Source organism: Oryx dammah, unplaced genomic scaffold (assembly GCF_014754425.2).
Source record: "Oryx dammah isolate SB20612 unplaced genomic scaffold, SCBI_Odam_1.1 HiC_scaffold_15, whole genome shotgun sequence".
NCBI classification, from domain to species: domain Eukaryota; kingdom Metazoa; phylum Chordata; class Mammalia; order Artiodactyla; family Bovidae; genus Oryx; species Oryx dammah.
In genome coordinates this window covers 10662400-10690182 of record NW_024070199.1, presented here as the reverse complement: position 1 = coordinate 10690182, position 27783 = coordinate 10662400, and the positions used below count along the sequence as shown (strand labels likewise).

General features: G+C 38.1%; 1 protein-coding gene across 16 annotated transcripts in view; it reads right to left on the bottom strand.

Annotated features, from left to right (window-relative positions):
• The window catches only part of DLG2 (discs large MAGUK scaffold protein 2), a 2338778-nt gene that overhangs the window by 885672 nt on the left and 1425323 nt on the right, over positions 1–27783 (bottom strand). The window contains exon 1 of one of the 16 annotated variants that reach the window (XM_040255580.1): positions 12319–12476. The exons of 14 other annotated variants lie outside the window; for them this stretch is intronic. In XM_040255580.1, coding sequence (XP_040111514.1) covers positions 12319–12423 — 105 coding nt within the window. In that variant the 5' untranslated portion in view covers positions 12424–12476. Of the gene's footprint in view, positions 1–12318; positions 12477–27783 lie in introns of those variants that run through there. One more of the 16 variants, XM_040255581.1, reaches the window with a different exon arrangement.

Below are 27783 nucleotides of genomic sequence, written 5' to 3'. Positions count from 1 at the left end.
AAAAAAAAAAGAAAAAAAAATCAGGTACTCTATCTCCCTGGAAATAACCACAAGCCAGCCAAGGGATTATGTCACTGGCATAAAGATGGATGATGGGGAATTAGGAGATCTCAGTTTTAGACCCAGCAAATTCTGGAACTCAGGATGAAAAGGCAATACAGTGAGCCTCCCAATTTATTTTTATATTTGAGGAGTAAAGAGTGAAATGGATAACCCCTAAGCGTCTGTCTCATCAAGGATCTGATTTCACTCATCATAAATTTTGACCTGCTGGGAAATACTGGAAAGAAGGCAGGATGCTACACAAGTCACCCTTCTGGATAACGATGACCTCTGCTTTTACCATTCAGATACAGAAAGTCAGAAGACATGGCATTAAGAAAGGCATGAAAAATAAGACAAAAGTCGAATGGGGAAAAGATCAATAATATAAGTAGCTTCTAATTAGCTGGATAAAGGATGAGGTTTTGTATGTCTTAAATGAGGCACTTCAAAAAGCTATTTATGATTATTTTCATAATCTATATTTTGTATGATCATGCTTAGAGCCTGAATTCTTTTTTTTTCTTTAATGAAGCAGTTAATTTTCTGGCCTCAAGACTATGCAATTAGTGGCAAAGAATTCTCTGCCATATTAAAGAGTCAAAAAGACTTGAAGTGAAACAGAAAATTACCACCGAGCTCTTTCTTCCATTTTTGCCTTTCTCCATGTGCTAGAAGCCTTAACGCTAAGGTTTCCTAACATCTAAGGTCTGTTTTCATTTTTACCCCCTACCAACCATAATTTGACAGTAGATCATATGTTCAAAGTTTAAAATGTAACAGTCATGGAGAAAGTCTTAAAATATTTCGTTTCTAGAATATTTGTGTATGTGTGTGTCTGAGAGACGGGGTAAAATGTGAGGCAGAAAGATGAAGAGGAGGTGTGAGTTTGCTTTACTGTTTCACTATTAGTAAGAGATAAGGTGCTTATGTTCCTGTTGGGTCTGGAAAATGTTTCAATACCTGCTTTTAAATGATGCCACTTGGGCTGGGTTGTGACAGCAACAGAGTAGACAACATTTTAGATCAATTTCCCTTATTTTAAACTATGAAAACATCTGTACATCTATTAACCTTACTTCTACCCATTTTTCTTCAAAATTAATGTCTTATTTGAAATAATTTTCAATGAGGAAAAACAAGGGGAAAGAATTGACTAAAAGGAGAAGTGAATGGGGACTAGAAAAATAGAAGTTGGCTAAATATTGCCAACATTTGCTGGTGCCAAAGAATATATTCTGCAGATGTGTTTGTATATTGTCATTGACTAGGCAATGAACTCTCTGTCCCACAGCCAAGAGCCTACAGATCTCTCCAAAATGCCACCCAGTTCCTAGCCCCACAGCTGTCTCAGCTTCCTAGAGTGGCACGGCCAATGTTATTTGGGTTTCTCAGTTTCCAAATGGCTTTCTTACCCTCAGTTATTCGGCAAAGCAAGGGTTCTCTTTGCCAATTTACTTCCTCCTGGGCCTAGGATAATGCCACCGTTCTGTGCATCAGAGGGAAGATAAAGGAATATTACCTGTTGCTGTGGGCTAGAGGAAAGAAGGTAGGCATAAGGGAGAAGAATGGAATGAAGGGAAAGAAGGCAGAAAGGAAGCTGTTCTCTGGCACATGGGGACTCTGTCACAAGGTGGAGAGTGAAATGATGCTTTCAAGGCTGACTCTCCTGTGTTCTTTTAGACCACTTTGTCTCCTGGAATTGTGAACTCAGACACGTTGGAGCCTTCGTTCGTTCTGTAAAGGATTTCCCCAACCAACTGGAAAGGAGATGATGACTTCCTTATGAATATAATGTTTGCAGCCTGACATCTCGTGAGCCCTCTTTGCCTATTCTAACTTGACAAAAATCGTTTGCACGTGATGCTTTTACGTTATGGGAAGAACAGCCCCTAGTCCTGTCCTTGGTGTCAGTAGATGAAGCCTAGCGAGGACTGCTGCACCACTGCAGAACTTGATCAGGTCACCTAACTCCCTAAATTACTTCTAAGGCTATGCCCAACTATAAATAAGAATTGGATGATTCCTGACTTTAATACTAACCTCATTTTTATTAGTGAAATAGTAATAAAAAAGGTTTAGGGTTTGGGTCATCTAACAAATAAGACATCTCTTCTCACTCATACAATGGTCTTAGTCAATAACCTCTCTGAAACTTTTTGTTTAAGTACAAATGGAAATTGAAAATTATTTGGTCAACCTCATGTGCTTCTTTGAGAAGCAAATGGGATCAAAGATTAAAAACTATGAAAACAAACAAAAACACCCTCTGCAAACTGTAAAAGGACACAGTTGGGCTAATATTAAAAATTTACAATATTAATAATGGCAACCCTTACTGGGCACTTTCTTTGCTTAGCCATTGTACTAAGGGTTTAATTCACATTATTTCATTTAAATCACAAACCTAAAAAAGATCTGTATAATATCTAATGTTAGAGAGGATGAAATTGAGGTACAGAGAAGTTAAGCATTTTCCCAAGACAACAAGTGTTAGAGCCAGGATACAGACATAGATTTTTTAAGTAGCTAAAACTCTGAATCTGAGCCAAAGTGCACTAGAATGAGAGTCTGGCCCGACTAGGCTATGTTTTTGTACTTAACCACTTCTGATCGCGGCCACTTCAGTTTTCTTATAAACCCTGTGCATGTGCGTGTGAAATCACTCAGTCGTGTCCAGCTCTGTGCAACTTGATGGACTGCAGCCTGCCAGGCCCCTCTGTCCATGGGATTCTCTAGGTAAGAATACTGGTGTAGTTTGCCGTGCCCTCCTTCAGGAGATCTTTCCGACCCAGGAATTGAACCCATGTCTTTTATACCTCCTGCACTGGCAGGTGGGTTCTTTACCACTAGCACCACCTGGGAAGCCCCTTATAAATAGCATGGGATGTTAAAATCTGCCTTCCTTACCTTACGAAGTAGTAATGAGAAAAAAATCTAGTTTACACTGCTTTGAGAACTGAAATAAGACAGACAAAGATAAGGAAAATACAAAGCAGAAATAAGAGTGTAATGGTCATTTCGGCGGTAGCAATAGTAAAAACAGTACATATATTTTCTGGTTTCTATACAAAATAAAAACTACAGTCTCTACTGTTTTTAAGCATGTTCCTGCTAAATAAAAATATCTAAATGAAGCTTTAAAAAATACAGCCTTTTCTATAATGTAGAAATACAAAGGATTATAAGAGACTATTATGAACAACTATATGGCAATAAAATGGATAACCTGGAAGAAATGGACAGATTCTTAGAAAAGTTCAATCTGAACCAGGAAGAAACAAAAATAAAAATTATGAACAACCCAATTACAAGCACTGAAATTGAAGCTGTGATCAAAATCTCCCTGAAAACAAAAGCCCAGGACCAGATGGCTTCACAGGAGAATTCTATCAAACATTTAGAGAAGAGCTAATGCCTATCCTCCTAAAACTCTTTCAAAAAATTGCAGAGGAAGGAACACTTCCAAACTCATTCTACAAGGCCACCCTCACCCTGGTACCAAAACCTTACAAAGACAACACAAAAAAGAAAACTACAGGACAATATCACCGATGAACATAGATGCAAAAATCCTCAACAAAATTTTAGCAAACAAAATTCAGCAACACATCAAAAAGCTCATACACCATCATCAAGTTAGGTTTATTCCAGGAATGCAAGGATTCTTCAAATCCAAATGCAAATCAATCACTGTGATATACCATATTAACAAATTGAAAGATAAAAACCAAATGATAATCTCTATATATGCAGAAAAAGCCTTTGACAAAATCCAGTACCCATTTATGATTAAAACTCTTCAAAAAATGGGCATAGAAGGAACCTACCTCAACAGAGTAAAGGTTATATATGATAAGCCCACAGCAGACATTATTCTCAACGTTGAAAAACTGAAAGCATTCCCCCTAAGATCAGGAATAAGACAAGGGTGTCCACTTTCACCACTATAATTCATCATAGTTCTGGAAGTCCTAGCTTCAGCAATCATAGAAGAAAAAGAAATAAAAGGAATCCAGATCAGAAAAGAAGAAGTAAACCTCTCCGTGTTTGCAGATGACGTGATACTGTACGTTGAAAACCCTAAAGATAGTATCAGAAAGTTACTAGAGCTAATCAGTGAATTTAGCAAAGTTGCAGGATACAAAATCAATACACAAAAATCTTTCTATATACTAACAATGAAAAATCAGAAAGAACAATTAAGGAATCAATCCCATTCACCACTGCAACAAAAAGAATTAAATATCTACGGAAAAATTTACCCAAGGAGACATAAGAAATATACACAGAAAATTATAAGACACTGATGAAAGAAATAAAAGATGACATAAACAGATGGAGAGATATTCCATGTTCCTGGATAGGAAGAATCAATATTGTGAAGATGACTATACTGCCAAATGCAACCTACAGATTCAGTGTGATCCCTATCAAATTACCAAAGGCATTTTTCACAGAATTAGAACAAAAAATTTCGCAATTCATATGGAAACATAAAAGACCCTGAATAGCCAAAGTAGTCTTGAGAAAGAAGAATGGGGCTGGAGGAATCAACCTTCCTGACTTCATATTATATTACAAAGCTACAGTCATCAAGACAGCATGGTACTGGCACAAAAACAGAAATATAGACCAATGGAACAAGATAGAAAGCCCAGAAATAAACCCATGCACCTATGGGTACCTTATGTTTTACAAAGGAAGCAAGAATATACAATGGGGGCAAACACAGCCTCTTCAATAAATGGTGCTGGGAAAACTGGACAGCTACATGTAAAAGAATGAAATTAGAACACTTTCTAACACCACACACAAAGATAAACTCAAAATGGATTAAAGGCCTACGTTTAAGACAACTCTTATAGAAAAACTTAGGCAGAACACTCAATGACATAAATCAAAGCAAGATCCTCTATGACCCACCTCCTACAGCAATGGGAATAATAACAAAAGTAAACAAGTAGGACCTGATTAAACTTAAAACCTTTTGCACAGCAAAATAAACTATAAGCAAGGTAAAAAGACAACTCTCAGAATGGAAGAAAAAAATAGCAAATGAAACAACTGGCAAAGGATTGATTTCCAAAATACACAAGCAGCTCATACAACTCAATGCCCAAAAAACAAACAACCCAATCAAAAAGTTGGAAAAAGACCTGAAAGATATTTCTTCAAAGACATACAGATGGTTAATGAACATATGCAAAGATGCTCAACATATGCAAATCAAAACACAATGAGATATCACCTCACACGGGTCAGAATGGCCCTCATCAAAAAGTCTACAAACAGTAAGTGCTGGAGAGGGAGTAGAGAAAAGGGAATGCTCTTGCACTGTTGGTGGGAATGTAAATTGATACAGCCACTGTGGAAGGTGGTATGGAGACTCCTTAAAAAGCTAGGAATAAAACCACCATATTAACCAGCAATCCCACTGCTAGGCATATACCCTGAGGAAACCAAAATTGAAAAAGAAACATGTGTCCCATTGTTCACTGCAGCATTATTTACAATATCTAGAACATGGAAGCAACCTGGATGTCCATCAATAGATGAATGGATAAAGATATGGTACATATACACAATGGAATATTACTCAGCCATAAAAAGGAATGTGTTTGAGTCAGTTCTAGTGAGGTGGATGAACCTAGAACCTATTATACAGAGTGAAGTGAGTCAGAAAGAGAAAGATAAATATTGTATTCTAATGCACATATTCAGAATCTAGAGAAATCCTACTGAAGAATTTATTTATAGGGGAGCATTGGAGAAACAGACAGAGGGAATAGACTTATGGACCTGGGGAGAGGGGAGGAGAGGGTGAGATGTATGGAGAGAGTGACATGGAAACTTATATTATCATGTGTAAAATAGAGAGCCAATGGGAATTTGCTGTGTGTTTCAGGAAACTCAAACAGGGGCTCTGTATCAACCTAGAAGGGTGGGATGGGGAGGGAAATGGGAGGGAGTTTCAAAAGGGAGGGGATATATGTATACCTATGGCTGATTCATGATGCGGTTTGACAAAAAAAAAAACAATAAATTCTGTAAAGCAATTATCCTTTAATAAAAAAAGAAAAAGATAAAAGGAGTACAGTATAGTCTTTTCTACTATTAGTTCATTAAAGGTTTTCTGTGCTTAATGTGTGTGATTTTTTTGTTGTTGTTATTTGGAGGAAGAGTGCTATTATTAACCCTAAACAACAGTCTGCTTTTGTGTTCTGTAACAAAAAATGTTTGGGGACCTGTTTTTGTAGTTTACAGAGTAGGTGAGAAAAGTGGGCGTGGCAGAGGATGGGGTTTACTCCACTGTATCATAACATATATCTGTGTTAATACCCCATTCTGATGAGTCAACACAAACATTTCACAATGAGCAATATTGAAACAAAGACCAGGCATCCTGCACCTGGCGTTAATTTTTCATAGACTCCAGATGCCTATGCACAGAAATCACAAGACCAGCAGTCAAAGAAAAGCAAACTGCACACAAGAGGAAGATAACAAGATAGCAAGATTTTGCCTTTTGTTCAAAAACAAAAGTGACAATTCCATTCTATTTTACCAGGAATCTGCAAACATTCATTCAGATCCAGGCTATTGCAATTATCCAGGTTGCTTCAGATATAGTTTTTGGGTTGTTTTTTTTTTTCCATCCTCTTTAGGTTGAACATCTCTATAGATTAAGTGCCATCTTTATTCCTTTACTAATAGAAATTCCATTAATAGCCTTGTTCATATTCTTCGGGAGGAAATAGACTAAAAACTGGGGTGTTACTAGACACGAGTGCAAAGCGAGGCTAAGAGCAATAAAATAGAAAAAGAAATCCGACATGATTGAGAATGATGAGTCAAGTAATATTTAGAATCCGGAAAGGAGAAAACACACTTGGAACACCGTGAACTAGGACTGAAACTCATCACTGAACAAACCCAATTTAGAGCTGACCTAAGCTTACAATGGTTTAAATTCAACATCCAGGGGCTGGAGGCAGGGTCTGTGAAAGCGATGGTGGAGCAGAACAGACAGGTTTCAAGGATGTTTGAAAGAAGGATTATGTCCTCATTATCACCTCACTGCTGCCTAAGTTCTTACATTTTAAGTATTAATCAGTACATACAGAATTGTTCAGCAAACATCATATTTAAGGCAGTGTACTTAGGACTCTAGTATGTAGGCAGAGGAAACACATGTGGTTTTTTGTTTTCTTTTTAAAAAACTTTTATTGGCGTATAGTTGCTTTACAAGGTCATGTTAGCTTCTGCTGGACAACAAAATGAATCAGCCCTGGTAGTGGTTTAGTCGCTAAGTCATGTTTGACTCTTGTGACCTGTAGCCCACCAGGCTCCTCTGTCCATGGGATTTCCCAGGTAAGAATATGGGAGTGGATTGCCATTTCCTTCTTCAGAGGCTCTTCCTGTATCTTCTAGACCCAGGAATTGAACCCAGTCTCCTGCATTGAAGGTGGATTCTTTACCGACTGAGCTACCAGGGAAGCCCTCTGTGTAAACATATACCTTCCCCTTTTCAGATTTACCTCCCAAGGAAACACATGGTTTTGCTCTGCAAAGAGTTTACTGCGTCATGTGAAAACAAGAGAAATCCTTTGAATGCTTATAATATAAAACAGAGACACATCACAAGAGATACAGGCAAAGAACCACAATGGGGGTGAAGGGGAAAGGCAGATGGAATTAGGGTTTGAAGGCCTGGTTTTTTTCATGGTCATAGCATCTATATGATTTTTAAACAAGGTACTGATCCTCTAAAATGGAGATATTAATATTAGGGCCACTTGATGTTGGTATGATGATGATGAAACAAGAAAGTGTGGATTAAAGCAGTATGGATGTAGGTTTCTACTCTTATTTTTCTTCAAGGAGTGTTATTCAGGGTTGAAATAATGAGGCAGAAAGTATATCATCTGGTTACACTGTGTGAGGCAAGTCCCATGGAAGGAAATGTGAGTTGTCTTAAAAGATGGAACTTCACTTTGTGGCTCTATAACTGTTCTGTTCTTCTTCTGATTGGCATAGAGGATTCTTACCTTAAATAAATGATCCATCTCTCATCTTTGTTGTTCCTGATATTCCTTCTGAATGCTCAAAGAGGAAGATGAGGACTCGAGGAAAATTGATGAATATGCCTCACTCCATACTATTCTTTCATGCCTCAGGGCCTTTGCACCTACTGTGGCAGCCTCACTCATTTCTTCACCTGATAAACCACTATTTTAAAACCATCTCAAGACCTCTCTCCTCTTTTTATTCTTCCTTGGTCATCTTTCATCTCCATCCAAGCAAATGGACCATGTCTACCTTGCTGCATTTACTGTGGTTTGTATAGCCCTCGATTGCTGCTTTCAGCATGCTATGCAGCAGTTGTTTTGGTTTCAGTGATTTTCTCCTTATTCTAGTGAACCTATTAAAAAAATGGGCTCTGGAGCCAAATAACTAGTTTCAAGGTCTGGCCTTTCCATTTATTAGCTGTGTTATCATGAGAAAGTTACTCAACCTCTGTAAATTTTGTAAAGTGGACATGATAGTGCCCACATCAGAGAGTTGTTGACAGAATTGGATGAAATATATGTGAAGGACTTAGAACAGTATGTGACACACGATAGGTGCTCAGCATTTACTATCGCTTTTATACTAAAGTACCAAGTTCGGGATGTGTCAGAAAGGATGTACTAATTGTTTGCTAAAGAAATCAATATGCATTTTAAGACTAAATATTTGGCAAAGAATGATTTATTTGCTTAGTTTGCAGTGGCTTTGCAAAATATCTATAATTGCTATACTGTTTTGATAATAGATGTATATTACACATATCTGTGTATGCACACATGCAATATTAAATTACAATTGTGACAAATACTATGAACAACTCACACAAGATAGTATTCAAGTGTGTGGTACAGATATATATGTAATTGTTCATTTAATGTTTGCCTAATCCACTTGACTCTAAATGCCCTCAAGGTAGGGTTTGAACTCGTGCTGTTTATTGCTATCTGCCCTGGCATATTGCATAATTTCTGATACATAAAATATAATTGGTAAATACTGGTTGAATGAAAGATCAGATGGAAAATGAACCATCTTTACACAATTAGTAAATATCTTTACGATTCCTTTCTACTTGGAATGCCCTCTTCCATCATCATCAAATTCTGTTTGATCTCCATAACCCAACTGAGATCCATGAAGCTTGGCACCCCTTTATTCTTAGAGCAATTCATGGGTACTTAAGGCACTCAACAAAGTCCATTTGAAAATTCCTGGTGGGCAGAATTCCATATAAGTATCATCAGGGGTTCTGTTGATTTAATCATTTTAGCATTTTGACCAGTGCTTGACAAGCTGCATGACCTTCACATTAGACCAAAACCAAACATGGTGGCTAGCAACACAAGGAAAACTGATTTTGTACATTTCAGCAAAAGAGAGTAAAGTTCCAGCTGGGCAAGGGGTAAGGCAGTGTCTCTGCCAAAGTGATGGTGAGACAAGTTGGAGTGCACTTTCAGGCTTTATCCTGTGTTTCCTCTCTCCACCGTGTATTTTAGGTTGCACATGGAGGTTCTCTTGGGAAGATTATATCTTGAGATTTTATGTAAGGTTTATTATTAGTACACAACTGCACTGGCTGAAAAACTGCTTGTGATCTATGGCTTATTGTGAGTGTGAGAGATGATCCAGACGAGCCAGGTGGCCCCGTATTCTAATGCTGTGTTAGTAATCCACATTTACAGGAGATGCACGGACAGCTTGTGAAGATTTCAGGTCAGTGTTTCTAAGATCAGCTACATCAAAGTCTGTCTACACTTCCTAAATATCATTCATCTCTTAGTGTTTTATTTTAAAAGACAACACATCTATTTTAAAGAAGATAAATATGTCAATATAGTTTTTAATTCCCTTAACATGCTTAATGCCTCATTGTGAAGATGTGTAGTTTAAGAATATAGCTGGATATCCTAAAAAATGAAGGGTATCATTAGCCAAGAATGTCACATACTCAGTTGTGTAAATGTGTGTATATGAAATACATATCACTGGGTTTAAAAAGTACATAAAATATGGAATAAATGAAGCTCTTTCCTGCTATCTAAATTATAGATTCTAAAACTAAATAAACTGAGGTTCAGTTTAATCAGAATTATTTTCAACTGGTAGTAATATTTTAACAATGGCTATGTTTTCTAAAAGTAGTCCTCATAAAATTATAATGACATAATGATACATTTAATGCAAGACTTGGAAGCAATCTGAGAAGAGTTGAGAGATTGGCAAATTCCTAATATTGTTAGGAAAAGATTTAGAAGAGTCAAAATGAAGAAAATATGAATAAAACTTGAATATGCCTATGTAAATGTCTGTAATATGGGGACCCAGGCACAAGAATGGAAGAATAGTAGCCCACGGACTACAGTAACTGAAACCAAGTCTATTTTTCCCCAGAAAGGTCTATCTTCTGCACTAACACATCACCACTCCCACCATCGCAGCCACTGCAGTGCTTGAGTCAAGGTTTATTGTTATCTCCAGATGGATTTGAATAGAAATAATTTTACGAAGTCAGTATAGACAAAGCTGGTGATGAAAACTGCCATGTAGTAACTAGAAATGATGGAATTGGAGACACTCAGTTGATTTCATTCATTCCGCCCATGCTCACCAAGCACTCTGTTGTGCTAAGCACTATGGTAGACCCTAGGAATAGATACAGCCCATATTTAAGGAGTTTGATACATGAAAACAAAACAAAAAAACCAACAATATTGCTTCCTTTTTCAAACGTATTTTTCTTTTCTCCTTAACTCCAAGAAGTTGCAAACAAAACAAAACAAAAAACCAACAAATATTGCTTCCTTTTTCGAATGTATTTTTCCTTTCTCCTTAACTCCAAGAAGTTGCAATATAATACAAGAAAGAAAATACAATTGCAAGAAAATACAATTAAATAATTTGGGTGATAGATCGGAGGTGACTGAGATCTCAAGGAATTGAGATAGGAGAAAATAGCTCTGTCTAGCCAGAGAAAGCTCTACAAAGGAGGAGACACCTGAGCTTCATAATCTTCATGATAAAACAAAGGAGGGAGAGTTTAACAAAGATAGGAGAAGCAAACTTTACACAGCAGATTCCAGTTCAAAGTAGAATAATTATAACTTAATCTGATTTAGAAAGCTTCCCACCAAGAATGGTTTAAACCCTTGCAAAAACTATGTTTTATGTTCTCGACAATTAAGATAAACTTACAGAGATCAAACCAGAAAACAGTATTCAATGAGAAGAACTTTAAATCTTTAAAACAGGTGATTCCTCAGTTACTGAGGAAAACATAATGAAATCTAACTTGAGTCAGTTAAAACAACTTGTATTTCAAAGACTGAAACCAACTCTATGTCATAAATAATGTTTTTCTTAAGGAATTCCAAATAATTGTTTACAGGTCTTAGTTTTAAAGAGTATTCTCTTATTTTTAATAGATGATCTCAATCCTTCAAAAAAGATCTACTAAAAGAATCACATATTTTTATATTCTTCTTGCAGGTCCATTCACCCCACTTCAGCCTATCAAATGTAGCCAGCCTGTTCTTCTGGTTTGATCATTATAAGCACAGACATTATATCTGCAGTGGAAAACACAATGACACTCACTCACTTATTAATTCACCTTGTGTATCTAAGCACTTTCAAAATACAAATTTCTAAACCATTTTTACAAATCTCTAAGCAGAGCATCACTACTTTTCTAAAGGAACAAACACACTTCTCAGGGAGAGGCTTTATGGTAGATTTTACTTGGCAAGCAAAGAATCAGAATATAAAACTAACTTTTGGCTTCCTGATCTAAGTATCAAACCCACTGCAAAAAGATATTCAAGCCATTCTAAGTGCGTTTTGGCCATTCCAAGTGCGTTTGGGGGAACCAGCCAGGAAATACATACTGTAGACTGTTTCAAATGTTAATTTGAAGAATATCAATCTTGCGCCCTTTCTCTACTACTTGTTACTATTAGAAACTATCTTCAGTAGGGTAAGTTTCCCTGGACCATTGTTTATTTTTCTCACCGATCAATATTTAACCCTTTAATCATTCAGATTTCACACAGAGCAAAAAAAGACTTATTTTTCTCAAACAAGAACTACAAAGAAGATACCACATCTTTAAATGCATAGAATATATGCATTTTACCTATAGCTATAAAGCAAGAAATAGCAGGAAAGTGAAAGAGTCTCTAGAAAATAAAAGGAAATGTCCCTTACCGGAATAAATGCATGTTGCATAGCTTGTTCACATTGTTTTAAAGAAGCAATAGTATCCCACAGAAGCTGATAATTTTCAGCCCGAGAAGCACTTGGCCGCTGCATGGCGAAAGCTAGTAACACTCAAACTGAGCTCAAAGAACCCAGTGAAGAAGGAAGGAAAAAAAAAAAAAAAACCCTGCAGATCTGTTACATAAACTTCTTAATTAGATCTGCTACACAAACTGCTATCTTAAGACTTTCAAAAAAAAGTTAATCAGAACATTTCTTTTGGGGGATAACTGGGCATGACTTGAACAGAGACAGATGTTTTCATTGGGAAGGATTTTCGTTCCCACACTTGTGAAAAGCAATCCCATCAGTGTTGCCCTGTCTTTACACGGATCTGGCGAAACTGCACATACCATAAGTGTGTGGGGGGAAAGAAGTAGGAGGGAGAGAAATGTAAAAAATAAAATATTTCCACCAGAAGATTTGGGTGGCAGGCCCCGGAGGTAGAATTTGAATAGCTTGTGAAAAGTAGTAAAATTGAAGGGAGTGGGTTACACACACACACACACACACAGAGACACACACAGAGGCAGGTGTCTGCTCTGTGTGAAATACACACTGTGCCTTCTCACAGTGTCATTTAATATGTCCAATTTTTCTCTCAGTTTAGCTATGATCTAGATGTGATATATTTTTCATCTATAGGTTATTACTGCCTTTATTAACTGCAGTTATTTTTCTAGGGTTATTTCTAAAAACTAGCTAGAAAATCTCTGAGTACAACAGGAGTCGATAATTTATCTTAAAATCCAAGAGTAATTAGAAGACCTTTCTATTGTTTCATATGTTAGGTAAAAGGCACATTTAGTTCTTCTTCTAGGTAGAATTTACATAAACAATGCCAGGAAAAGCGAACCTTCAAATATTCCAGGGACCTGCAGTGGGCTGCACATCACTGGAATATGTTAATTCAAAAGAAGTTGCTTGCACACTTTAGCAAAAAGGTATGTAGGCAGGCTCAGTCATTCAGTTGTGTCCAACTTTTTGCAACACCCCCCCCTCCCTGGACTATAGCCCCCCAGGATCCTCCCTCCATGGGATTTTCCAGGCAAGAATACTGGAGTGGGTGCCATTCTTTTCTCCAGGGGATCTTCCTGACCCAGGGAGCGAATCGGCATGTTCTGCATTGGCAGGCAGGTTCTTTACCACTGAGCCACCTGGCAAGCCCAACAAAAGGTGTAAGCTGAACCTAAGTAAAAACTCAACAGCATGAGCAACATACTTTGAATGTTCCTTCCCTTAAGACAGGAGCCCACAAGGTAAGGTGTGGCTCCACTAGCCCTTAGATTGTCAGATCACTGAGGCAAGGGATAATGCACCTTGTAAGGCACTAAGCACTTTGAAGTTCCAAAGGAATTTATGTTCTCAGGACTAATTACGCAGCCAACAATGGGGGTATCTATTCATGTCTTTTTAGGAGTAAGGGCTAAGCTGAGGGCAATACGTAGCATGATGAGTAATTTGTGCTTTTAATTGACCTAGAAAATCCAAGGAGTGTAAAACAAGGTACAAATTGTAGAAAACAGCATGATAACATAAATGAAGGATTTTTTGCTGTATTATTTTTAGAAGAGCTGCATGATTTGGGTTACCTAGATTTTCTGCATTTGTACCCTGGTGATGGTGGGTGAGTTCATACTAATGACCTTGCTGTGTGTGAGTCTCAAAGGCAAAGTTTTACCTCTTATCTCATTTATTTTTCAATTCTGCACTGAAGGAATTGCAGGTAGAACTGATCTTTCAAAATTTCTACCTGGGCTAAGTTGCAAGGAGGCTGCTTTTCCTTAATATTTCATGAGTACACACCATAAGGCTCCTGCCATTAGACAATTTGTTTTTCGGTATCAATTCAAGCAACCTTCTCTTCCCCCATTCATGGTGTTCTTCTGTTTAGCTCACACCCACAGGCCCTCCTCCGCCGGCCCTATACTCTCCCATCTGCCCCAGCCACATGCTCCTTCCTCGTGCACTGTCGACCAGCCAGCCCCCAACTCCCAGAAAGTGTTCCTTCACTAGCAGGTATTTGTATTTCTGATCAAACAAGAGGAAAATAAAAGTTGTTTTCTAAGTTACCCTCCAAAATATGCTTTCTGAATATTTGAACAAAGATTCATCATTACTCCAGACCTCAGTCTCTGGGTCTTCTATCCTGCCCTGGACTTCTTTTACCTATTGTTCATCAAATTCCTTCTTGTGTTTTTCATTTAAGCAGCATCATTTAAAAGATTCTTCTTTCCTTACTCTTTGGCCAAAAGGTAGAGAATCCACAGTCTGCATGTAGAAACTCTACATGAAAAACACTCTTGGAATCATGCATTCATTCATTTATTGATCCAAGAAGTATATCAAGTATCTCCCATGTGCTACATTTTTTCACTCTATTATGGGCAAATGGATATATCCGATGTTGATTTTTGTTTTTAAGGAGCTTAGAGTTTAATTGAAAGGATGATACATGGGCACAAATAACAAAAAAGACGTTAAAAAAGGGTAGGTGTCATAAAAGAGCTGGTATAAACTATTTATAAAATGAAAAAGAAAAATTACATCAACTAGGAAAAATTAGGGCAGCTTCATAGAAGATTTAGCACTTGGCTAGAGATTGAAGTTAGGGTATAATTTGGACTTTCAGAGATAGGTAGGGGGCCTTCCTGAAGAAGAAGAGCTAGAATAAAGGGTCAGAGTGGAAAAGATCATTACTCATTGTTTCAGGGAAAAAAAGAAAAAACATGACCCCAAGGCTCAGATGGTAAAGAATCCACTTGCAATGCAAGAGACCTGGCTTGGATCCTCAAGTCAGGAAGATCCCTTGGAGAAGAGCATGGCAACCCATTCAAGTATTCTTGCCTGGAGAATTCCACGGACAGAGGAGCCTGGTGGGCTATAGTACATGGGGTCATGAAAAGTCAGACACAACAGAGCGACTAACACTTTGGCTTTTTCATGATTGTTACTGGAGTCAAGTAACAATTATTGAATACAATTATTATTCTTGAATAAAATGTCAATAGCTTCCTGTTCCTAATGCTAATCAATCTTAGCTTTAACCAATTCTTAGAGCATCAGTGTGCATAAATTCAGTGAAACTAAACCTCACGAGAGAGCAAATGTCATATATTTATTCCTTACGCTCTAAAATAGGAATATTGATATACTTTGGAGGGTTTAGGGGGCTCAATCATTTCAGTCATATTGCTTTTTTGTTTATTCAGTACATATATCATGTTTTTTCTCATACCCAATCACTTCTGTAAGTTCTAAAAGTCTATTACCTTTGATATTCAAGTGGAGTCCACCATGAGTCTTAACCTGATCTAATGTTTGATGTAATTCAATTTGGCTCAGTTTAATAAATATTTATTGAGCTCTACTATGTGCTAAGTAAGCATTAAGATAAAAAGATAAATATTATATAATGTCAGTTCAGTTCAGTTCAGTTCAGTTCAGTCACTCAGGCGTGTCCGACTCTTTGCGACCCCATGAATCACAGCATGCCAGGCCTCCCTGTCCATCACCAACTCCCGGAGTTCACTCAGACTCACGTCCATCGAGTCTGTGATGCCATCCCAGCCATCTCATCCTCTGTCGTCCCCTTCTCCTCCTGCCCCTAATCCCTCCCAGCATCAAAGTCTTTTCCAATGAGTCAACTCTTCTCATGAGGTGGCCAAAGTACTGAAGTTTCAGCTTTAGCATCATTCCTTCCAAAGAAATCCGAGAGCTGATCTCCTTCAGAATGGACTGGTTGGATCTCCTTGCAGTCCAAGGGACTCTCAAGAGTCTTCTCCAACACCACAGTTCAAAAGCATCAATTCTTTGGCACTCAGCTTTCTTGACAGTCCAATTGTCACATCCATACATGACCACAGGAAAAACCATAGCCTTGACTAGACGGACCTTAGTCAGCAAAGTAATGTCTCTGCTTTTCAGTATGCTATCTAGGTTGCTCATAACTTTTTTTCCAAGGAGTAAGCATCTTTTAATTTCATGGCTGCAATCACCATCTGCAGTGATTTTGGAGCCCCCAAAAATAAAGTCTGACACTGTTTCCACTGTTTCCCCATCTATTTCCCATGAAGTGATGGGACCAGATGCCATAATTTTCGTTTTCTGAATGTTGAGCTTTAAGCCAACTTTTCCACTCCCCTCTTTTACTTTCATTAAGAGGCTTCTTAGTTCCTCTTCACTTTCTGCCATAAAGGTGGTGTCATCTGCATATCTGAGGTTATTGATGTTTCTCCCAGCAATCTTGATTCCAGCTTGTGTTTCTTCCAGTCCAGCGTTTCTCATGATGTACTCTGCATATAAGTTAAATTGGAATCAGTCTGTTGTTCCATGTCCAGTTCTAACTGTTGCTTCCTGACCTGCATACAGATTTTTCAAGAGGCAGGTTAGGTGGTCTGGTATTCCCATCTCTTTCAGAATTTTCCACAGTTTATTGTGATCCACATAGTTATAGGCTTTGGCATAGTCAATTAAGCAGAAATAGATGTTTTTCTGGAACTCTCTTGCTTTTTCCATGATCCAGCAGATGTTGGCGATTTGATCTCTGGTTCCTCTGCCTTTTCTAAAACCAGCTTGAACAGCAGGAGGTTCATGTTTCACGTATTGCTGAAGCCTGGCTTGGAGAATTTTGAGCATTACTTTACTAGCATGTGAGATGAGTGCAACTGTGAGGTAGTTTGAGCATTCTTTGGCATTGCCTTTCTTTGGGATTGGAATGAAAACTGACCTTTTCCAGTCCTGTGGCCACTGCTGAGTTTTCCAAATTTGCTGGCATATTGAGTGCAGCACTTTCATAGCATCATCTTTCAGGATTTGAAATAGCTCTTAATGTCAATTCTCTACTTATTTCCAACTGCCCCTCAGTATGCATTTAGCTCTGCCCACAGAGTAGAATGTTATACGTATTTTCTTCTTGTGAGCACAATGCCTGATATGTAATGGCTACTATTTTCTGTTAAATCCTCAGTCACTAGGCCATATGTCCATACTATTGAAATACCGCTAAATTAGATTAAAGGACTTAGAATGTTAAAAGTACTTTTTATTTGGTAGTATTGCCATGCTCAAACAGGTCTGTATTTGAAAGCTTTCTGCTGGGAGTGGCTTAAATATAACTTTGTGACAACAGAACTGGAGCAATGATTTACATTCCTATCTGAAAAAAAAAAAACTGAACAAAATATATGAAACAATGAGTCAAATATGGACACAGAAGAAACATCAGTGAACTCTGGGAGATAGGAAACAAACAAGATAAGTCGTGTGACTGCCCCATTGACCACCTTGAATGTCTAGGCCACATCACAGAGAAATGGGATCCAGCTGGAACCCAGTGAACTTGCTAAATTGAGGATACAGAAATGGTTTTCTGGAGAAAACGAAGCAATAAGGGAAATAGACAAATTCATAATTATAATTGAAGGTTTCCTTATACTGCTCTGAATAATTAATATACTAAGCAGTTACTATCTATAAGGATATGTAAAACCTTTATGAAACCATCCATCAATTTAGGCTAATATACCTTTAAAAAACCTGGACTTCCCCGGTGGCTCAGCAGTTAAAAGATCCACCTGCAGAAACTGTGGGTTCAATCCCTGGGTCAGGAAGATTCCCTGGAGGAGGGCATGGCAACCCACTATAAAGTAATCTTACCTGGAGAGTCCTATGGACAGAGGAGCCTGGAGGGCTACAGTCCATAGGGTCGCAGAGTCAGACATGACTGAAGTGACTGAGTATGCACCTTTAAAAACACATTCCACCCTATAACAGCAATCTTCGCAAGTGCTCATGGAACATTTACCAAGACAGAGCATATTCTGAGCCATAGATCAAATTATAATAAATTTAAAAGAATTCAGGCCAAAGAAAATATATTCTCTTACCATAGTAACATTAAGTTGTTTCAACAACAGAACAATTTCTGAAAATTCCCAAAATATTTGACAAGCAAATAACACACTTTTAAATTACCTAGTGGCCAAAGAAGAAATCAAAAGTAAGTGAGAATGCATTTTGAACTGAATGAAATAAAACTACAATGTATCAACATTTGTTGGATGCCCTTAAAGCAGTACTTAAGGAAATAAGAACTATACACAAAAAAGATCTTCAGGACCCAGATAACCAAGATGGTGTGATCACTTATCTAGAGCCAGATATCCTGGAATGAGAAGCCAAGGGGGCATTAGGAAGCATCACTATGAACAAAGCTAGTAGAAGTGATAGAATTCCAGCTGAGCTACTTCAAATTCTAAAAGATGATGCTGTGAAAGTGCTGCACTCCATACACAAGCAAATTTGGAAACTCAGCAGTGACCACAGGACTGGAAAAGGTCAGTATTCATTCCAATCCAAGGCAGTGCCAAAGAATGTTCAAACTACCACACAATTGCACTCATCTCACACACTAGCAAAGTAATGCTCAAAATTCTCCAAGCCAGGCTTCAACAATATGTGAACCATGAACTTCCAGATGTTCAAGGTGGATTTAGAAAAGGCAGAGGAACCAAAGATCAAATTGCCAACATCCATTGGATCATCAAAAAAGCAAGTGAGTTCCAAAAAAACATTTACTTCTGCTTTATTGATTATGCCAAAACCTTTGACTGTTTGGATCACAACAAAGTGTGGAAAATTCTTCAAAAGATGGGCATACCAGACCACCTGACCTGCCTCCTGAGAAATCTGTATGTGGGTCAGGAAGCAATGGTTAGAACTGGACATGGAACAACAGACTGGTTCAAAATCGGGAAAGGAGTACGTCAAGGCTGTATGCTATCACCCTGCTTATTTAACTTTTATGCAGAGTACATCATGCAAAATGCCAAGCTGGATGAAGCACAAGCTGGAATCAAGACTGCCGGGAGAAATATCAATAACCCCAGATACACTGATGACACCACCGTTATGGCAGAAAGAAAAGAGGAACTAAAGAGCCTCTTGATGAACGTGAAAGAGAAGAGTGAAAAACTTGGCGTAAAACTCAACATTCAAAAAACTAAGATCATGGCACCCAGTCCCATCACTTCATGGCAAATAGATAGGGAAACAATGGAAACAGTGACAGACTTTATTTTGGGGGGGGGTCCAAAATCACTGTAGATAGTGACTGCAGCCATAAAATTAAAAGACGCTTGTTCCTTGGAAGAAAAGCTATGACCAACCTAGACAACATATTAAAAAGCAGAGACATTACTCTGCCAACAAAGGTCCATCTAATCAAAGTTATGGTTTTCCCAGTAGTCATGTGTGGATTGAGAGTTGTACTACAAAGAAAGCTGGGCATCAAAGAACTGATGCTTTTGAACTGTGGTGTTGAAGAAGACTCTTTAGCCTCCCTTGGACTGCAAGGCGATCCAACCAGTCAATCCTAAAGAAAATCAGTCCTGAATATTGATTGGAAGGACTGATGTTGAAGCTGAAACTCCCATACTTTGGCCAGTTGATGCAAAGAACTGACTCATTGGAAAAGGCACTGATGCTGGGAAAGATTGAAGTCAGGAGGAGAAGGGGATGATAGAGGATGAGATGGCTGGATGGCATCACTGACTCGATGGACAAGAGTTTGAGCAAGCTCTCGGAGTTGGTAATGGACAGGGAAGACTGGCGTGCTGCAGTCCATGGGGTGGCAAATAGTCTGACATGACTGAGTGACTGAACTGAACTGACTGAAGGAAATAATAGATTTTCTATGGTAGCTTAGATAGTAAAGAATCTGCTTGCAATGCAAGAGACCTGAGTTTGATCCCTGGGTCAGGAAGATCCCCAGGAGAAGGGGATGGCTACCCACTCCAGTATTTTTGCCTAGAGAATCCCATGGACAGAGGTGCCTGGCGTGCTAGCAGACAGGCTCACAAAGAATCATACATGACTGAGCAACTAACACTATATATCACTAAAGACTTATATTTGAAAAGAAAGAAAATGTTAAATTAATGATCTCAGCTTACACCTTATTAAAATAGAAAAAGAATCTAGCAAATTGAAGCCAAATAAGACAGAAGAAAAGGGAAAAATAGAAAAAAATAAAACTAACAGCTACTTCTTTGAGAGTATCAATACAATTGAAAACCTGTTAGCAAGACTAATGAAAAAAAGAAAAATTTTCAAGCTTAGAAATGAGTGTAGCATTACTACAGATCCTATAGCCATGGAAGGTCTAATAAGGAAATCTTGGAAACAACTTTATACCAATATATTTGACCTCATATATGGAACAATTCCTTGAGAGTTTTAAGCTGCTAAAGCTCACTCAAGAAAAATAAGTAATCTAAATAGCTATGCCATATTCCTAATAAAGTTTTTATTTTTTAACTAAAAACTTAACCCCCAGGAAACTCCAGGACCAGATGCCTTTTGATGAATTCCATTTAAGAAAAAAAAAATTAATTCTACACAAATTCTTTCAGAGAACTGAAGAGGAAAAAAAATACAGGTTGCTCTTTTTTTTTTTTTTTTTTTTGGAGGCCATCAATAGCTTGGTACCAAACTAGATGAAAGTGTTAGAAGAAAAGCAAATATTCATATGCCCTCATTGTTGCTTTGTTGCTCCATCATATCTGACATTTTTGCTACAACATGGACAGTATTCCATCAGGCTCCTCTGTCCATGGGGTTTCCCAGGCAAGAATACTGGAGTGGGTTGCCATTTCCTTCACCAGCGGACCTTCCCGACCCAGGTATTGAACTCACATCTCCTGCTTGAAAGGCCTGTTCTTTGCCACTGAGCCACCAGGGAAGCCCATGCCCTCGTTAATATATATGAAAAAAAAATTCTAAACAAATTTTAGCAGATTGAATCTAATAACATATAAAGGGAGTAATACATCATAATCAAGTAGGTTTAACCCTTAAAAATTACCTAATATAATTCACCATATTACAAACATTTAAAGAAAAGAAAAAGAAAGGAAAAAAACCTGTGCTCAATAGGCACAAAGAAAACACTTTGCAAAAACCAATATCAATTCCTGGTTAAGGAAAGGAAAAAAATCTCTCAGGACAAAATAAGGATGCCCCTTCTTACTATTTCTGTTCAGCATTGTCTGAAAGGTTCTAGACAGTTAAACAGGTCAAGAAAAAATGTTGGAGAAGAAAAAAATAAAAGTATCTTTCTTTACTTTTGACATAACTGTCTGTGTAGAAAATCTCCTGGAATCTAAACTTCAGAATTTATAAGTGAGCTTAGCAAAATTGCAGAACATAAGATCAGTATACAACAACCAATTTTTTTTCTTTACCAGCAAAAAATAAATGAAAAATAAAATGATAATACTATTTACCATAAGGTTATAAACATAAAAAACTTAAGGATACACTTTATAAAATATTTATAAGTCATGTGCACTGAAAACCACAAACCTTTTCTCAGTGAAATTAAAGACATACTAATGGAGAGACACATGAAGTTCCTGGGTAATAAGACTCAATATTGTTAAGATGTCATACACTGAAAATTATAGGTTCAGTACAATGCATACCCAATCAAAACCCCTACAAGGTTATCTGTTTGCTTATTTGTTTCAGAGAAACGTACAAGCTGATTCTAAAATCATAGGGAAAGCCAAAGAATCTAGACTAGCCAAAACAACTCTGAAAAAGAAAAATAAAATCAGAGAAACAATACTACCTGTTTTCTAGACTTATTGTACAGCTAAAGGTAATCAAACAACTCGGCACTCGTGAACAGATAAACAGATCAGTGGAATAGAATAGGTCTTTCCAAGTGACACCAGTGGTAAAGAGGCCACCTGCCAATGCAGGAGACAAAAGAGACTCAGATTTGATCCCTGGGTTGAGAAGATTCCCTGGAGGAGGAAATGACAACCCATTCCAGTATTCTTGCCTGGAGAATCCTATGGAGAGAGGATCCTGGAGGGCTACAGTCCATGGGGTAGCAAAGAGTCAGACACGATTGAAGCGACTTAGCATGTACACAACGGACTAGAAACTCCAGGAATCAACCCACACACCTGTAGCCAATTGATTTTCAACAAAGTTGCAAAGGCAATTCAATAAAGAAAAGGTAATCTTTTCAACAAATGTTGGTGCAATAATTAGATACCCATATGCAAAATAACAAACTTTGATGTACACTTCTTACTACATAAATCAAGATAGAATATAGAACTACATATAAAGCCTAAAGTGGAACTTCTAAAACACAGAATATCTTTGTGATCTAAAGATATTTGGTGTTAGATACAACACCAAAAGCACAACCATGAGAGAAAAATAGTTGATAAATTGGACACTGAGAAATGGAAATTTTCTGTTCCATGAAATACTGTTAGGAGAATGAAAAGACAAGTCAGAAAATGCAAGCAAAGTTACAAACTATATATTTAATATAGGATTTGTTTCTAAAATATATGAGGAACTCTCAAAGCTAATAATAAAAGAGTCAAAAATGAGCAAAGCATTTTAATAGACACCATAAATGAAGATATATATGTCTCAAATGAGCATGGGAAAGAGTAACACTATTATTAGAGAAATAAAAATACTCCCACACTCCAATTAGAAGGAATAATACTAAAGAAAAACTGACCATATCAATGATTCATTAAGATGTATAATATTGGACTCCTCATACACTGCTGGTGGGAATATAAATGGTTTCACGGGTTCTTAAAAAGTTAAACATGTACCTTCTAAGATTTAACCATTCTACTACTCCTAGGTATTTATCCAAGACAAATGAAAGTATATGTTGATTTGAAGGCTTGTATAAAAACATTTATAGCAGCCTTATTTGTAATAGTAAAAAACTGGAAACAAGTGAGTGGGTAAGTAAATTGTGATATATCCAAACAATGGAATGATATTCAGCACCAAAACGGAATGAACTATTGATACCCACAACACATGGGTGAATCTCGAAATAGTCTTGTTTAATGAAAGAAGCAGAAAGGACATATACTGCATGGTTCCATTAATATAGACTGTAGGAAATGTTGGCTAACCTATAGGGATGGCAAGGAGAGACTGCTGATGGGCAGGTACGATGGCAGAGGGAGGGAGTGGGCTGGAGGCATTACAAAGAGGTATGAAGACACTTCTGAGGGTGAAGGATATGTTCATTATCATAAGTGGATAGTTTCATATGTCAAAACATCAATTTGTAGATCTTAAATATGCACAGTTCATTGAATATCAATTAGACATCATTGAAGCTATTTTGAAAATTTCCTTAAAAAGTTCCTAGAAAAATAATCAGAAAGTCTCATTCTCCTGGGCTTTATCCAAAGTAATGATTTCTGTTAGCATTTAATGTTATAATCTGATAGGTTGATCCATCTCCCTAGGGTGGGGAGGTGGTTAGAAAGCACTGACTTTCCTGCAGGAAGGAAAGCAAAGAATATGAAAAAGTTCAACCAGAGGAAAGGGCTGAGATATCATATCCAGGAGCTTTACTCTTAGCTATGATTCTTGCCCTGATTAGCAGCAAGAACTTGGTTCTGTCATTTTGCTTTGACAAGCTCCAATCACTCATCTAAAAATATAGAAGTTAGACTCAATCAGCCCTCAGATGTCCTTCAGAGGCTCTAATTCAGTGATTTATGGATAGACTTTAATCCTCAATAATCTCCTTTTTTCTCTCAACTAAGAATTTATAAGTATGGCCTTAAACTAGCAATATCCCATGTGATTTTGAAATGTGCATTATCGTCCTTGCTGATAATCTTTTTAGAAAGAGAGTAAACTCTTGAGGGTGGGCCCCTTCATCTTAAAATTTCTGGTTTTCTCTTCTCATAATATTTCAAGTTCAGAGCCTACATTGTAATAATGATATTGTGATTGCTATTAAATAAATTATAAGGATAGAAAACTACCATCATACTTCTTAGAAAACTACTTTCCCATGCAGCAGCCATCTTCTTTCCGTGAAGATATTATTTTCAATTTACAGATACAGAAATAGGACCACAGAAGTTACCATTAGCTTGCTTCACCACATACCAACCACACGACCTTGGACAAGATCCTTAGTTTCTCTTTGCTTCTGCTGCTTCTCTGTAAATTTGAGATTATAACAGTACTTGCCTCATAGGATTGTTGAGGATTAAATGAGTTAATATTTGTAAAACTTTAGATTGGAGACTAGTAGACAGTTATCACTATTATTCTTTGAGAAATTAATTTCATTTTAATGTATTAATATAATAAGTAAGCATTAAATAATTAAGTATGGACAGAGAAGTCTGGCGGCTTATAGTCCATGGGGTTGCAAAGAGTTGGACAGACTGAGTGACTAACACTAACTAGCTAACGTAATAAAGAAGCAAGATCTAAGATAAATTCATATCTTTTGGTTCTCTGTTTAACATGCATTTGACCAGTGATCAGTAAATATTTATGTACTTTCAGATTTGTCTTTCCTGATTACCATCACACCCCAGTCTAAGTGTATATCCTCCTAATGTTCATTCTCCCTATCTTAATTTAGAATATATTTATTATTTTTTTAATTTCTAGTTTCCCCAACTAAACTGTAGGATCAGAAAAGAGAAGCCAATGGATAGTCAGTGCCTGCACGGTGTCTGGAACCACACAGAGTCTTTCAATGTTCATTTGATACTATTTTTATTACTAGGGCCTAAAATAGATAAAAGTATATGAAAACTTCAGAAACATATGTTAGTATATTTATCCAGATCTTCAGTGTTTCCAAAGATGTCTGGTGAGTTTGGCCATGGCTTTTATCAAAAGCTCCTATCTGACTGACTCATGTTCTCCTCTTTAAGGAAAAGTGACACTTTTTTTGACGGGGTAAGAGTCATATGACTTTAACAAAATAAAAGAGAACATGAATTTATACTGTATGCGACAGTATTCCAGAGGGCATGACCTGACCTGTGGGATACCAAAGTTCATAGAGAATTGTGCTATATATTTAATCAGTCGATATATTTCTTATGTGCTTAAGAGATGCAAGTGATCGTGATTAAGTGCTACTCGATACACTGAGCAGTCTTTGGAATCACAGTAGTACAGTTAGTCACTCTATCTTGTCTGACTCTCTGCGACCCCATGGACTGTAGCCCGCCAGGTTCCTCTGTTCTTGGGATTCTCCAGGCAAGAATACTGGAGGGAGTTGCCATTCCTTTCTCCAGGGTATCTTCCCAACTGGGGGATTGAACCTGGGTCTCCGGCTTCCCTGGTGGCTCAGAGGATAAAGCATCTGCCTGCAATGCAGGAGACCCGGCTTCCATCCCTGGGTTGGGAAGATCCCCTGGAGAAGGAAATGGCAACTCCCTCCAGTAATCTTGCCTGGAGAATCCCAAGAACAGAGGAACCTGGAGGGCTACAGTCCACGGGGTCGCAGAGAGTCGGACACGACTGAGCAACTTCACGTTCACTTTCACTCCTGCATCGCAGGCAGATTCTTTACCATTTGAGCTACACAGGAAGCCCTCGGAATCATAAGCCCAAATCTATAAGGGGCAGAAAGCAGAGGGTCCCAGAGAAACTGACTGAAGCGGGCAGGACACCAAGTCTTGTCTGAACATAGTTCTACCAAATGCTAGGTCACAGCATGTAAACCTCAGGCCAGTGTTAAAGCCAGGGCTAACCCGGATAGAAACACAAGGCAGGTCAAATCTGTCTTCCTCATCTTTGCCCACTTCAAGAGCCCTCAGCCCTTCTCCTCTGGACTCTCCTGACAGAAGGAAAGCTATACAAACTCATTTATAGGACATAAAGACTTCACTGTAACCAACAAAGATCCACTGCAAAGAACAGGGCACTCTGCTCAATATTATATAATGACCTAAATGGGAATAGAATTTGAAAAATAATAGATAGATGTATATGTATAACTGAGTCACTTTATACCTGAAAGTAACACAACATTGTAATCACATAAACTCCAGTATACATAAAAAGTTTAAAAAAAAAAAGAATTTACTGTCTTCCCCACTTGCTTTTCTGTCTCTTTTTGAGAGCAAGTGTCAATTTTATCAATCTCTATACCCCAGATCCAATCACATTACTGATATAACATAGGTATATTCCCTTGCGGCTCAGCTGGTAAAGAATCTGCCTGCAGTATGGGAGACCTGGGTTCGATTCCTAGGCTCGGAAGATCCCCTGGAGAAGGGAAAGGCTACCCGCTCCACTATTCTGGCCTGGAGAATTCCATGGAGTGTATAGTCCATGGGGTCACAATGAATCAGACACGACTGAGCGACTTTCACTTTCTTTCATATAACAATGTTACCTATATTACCTACATAGCATATAACAAAGGAGAGCAAAGGTTTGTTCCGTAAAGGGATGGATGTTTCATATATGGATGGATGTTAAGAGCATTGTACTTGATAAATAACAGGAATTCCTTACACTTGTGAAGCATTTTTCTAGTGTGACAAAGCACTTTTGCAACTAGGAATTCTTTCCTTCTACTTTTTACCCTCTCTCTCTTCACTCATTTAAATATTGGTCTGCCAATGGATACCTCATTTTCATTCTTGGCCCAGATTTCTTTCCTGAATTGGATATCCTGCTGCCTGCTGGTCATCTCTACTCAAATATCTCACAGACATCTCAGACTGAACGCCTTCAAACTCTGAGCTCTTATCCTCCGTTCCTCCCCCTCAAATCTGATTCTCTTTCATTTACTTATCCGGTAAATCCCAGTCCTTCCACTCAGCTGCTCTAGACAGATGCCTTCATCTCAGGAGCCCACAGTATCCACTGCATCCTCCCCCTCCTGGTCTAACCCTACTTTTCACCGATGTTATCTTGTGCCATCTCCCCCGGCTCAGTGCCCCAGCCCCACGGGCCTGCTCCCAGTGCTTAAAATGTGAGGGAGTGCCTTCTCATGTCAGTGCTAGTCACCCTGCCTCAAATCTTCTCCCACCTCTTCTCCAGAATTCTCTCCCAGTTATCCTTCAAGTCTCAGTTCCACTGTGTATTGCAGGAGGCTTAGCAGTCTCCCTGGCCTGTACCCACTAGACACCAGCAGCACTCCCTTCGCCCAGTTGTGACAACCAAATAGATCTCAAGCATTGCCCATTGTCTCCAGGGAGCCAAATTCATTTCCCCCATTAAGAAGCTCTGTTCTACACACTGATCAGAACATTCCATCACGGATGTGTATGGAACCTAGTATGTAAATCTTTTGACTTCTAGATTACTGTTGGACCACCCCATTATGGACAGAGGAGTTCTTTATCATTTTATGACCTGGGCTGCCCTGGTGGCTCAGTGTTAGAGAATCTGCCTGCCAATGCACAAGATGCAGGTTTGATCCCTGGGTCGAGAGGGTCCCGTGGAGGAGGAAATGGCACCCCACTCCAGTATTCTTGACTGGAAAATCCCATGGACAGAAGAGCCCGGTTGGTTACTTTCATGGGGTCACAAAAAAGTCAGACACGATCTAGCAACTACAAAACAACAACAACA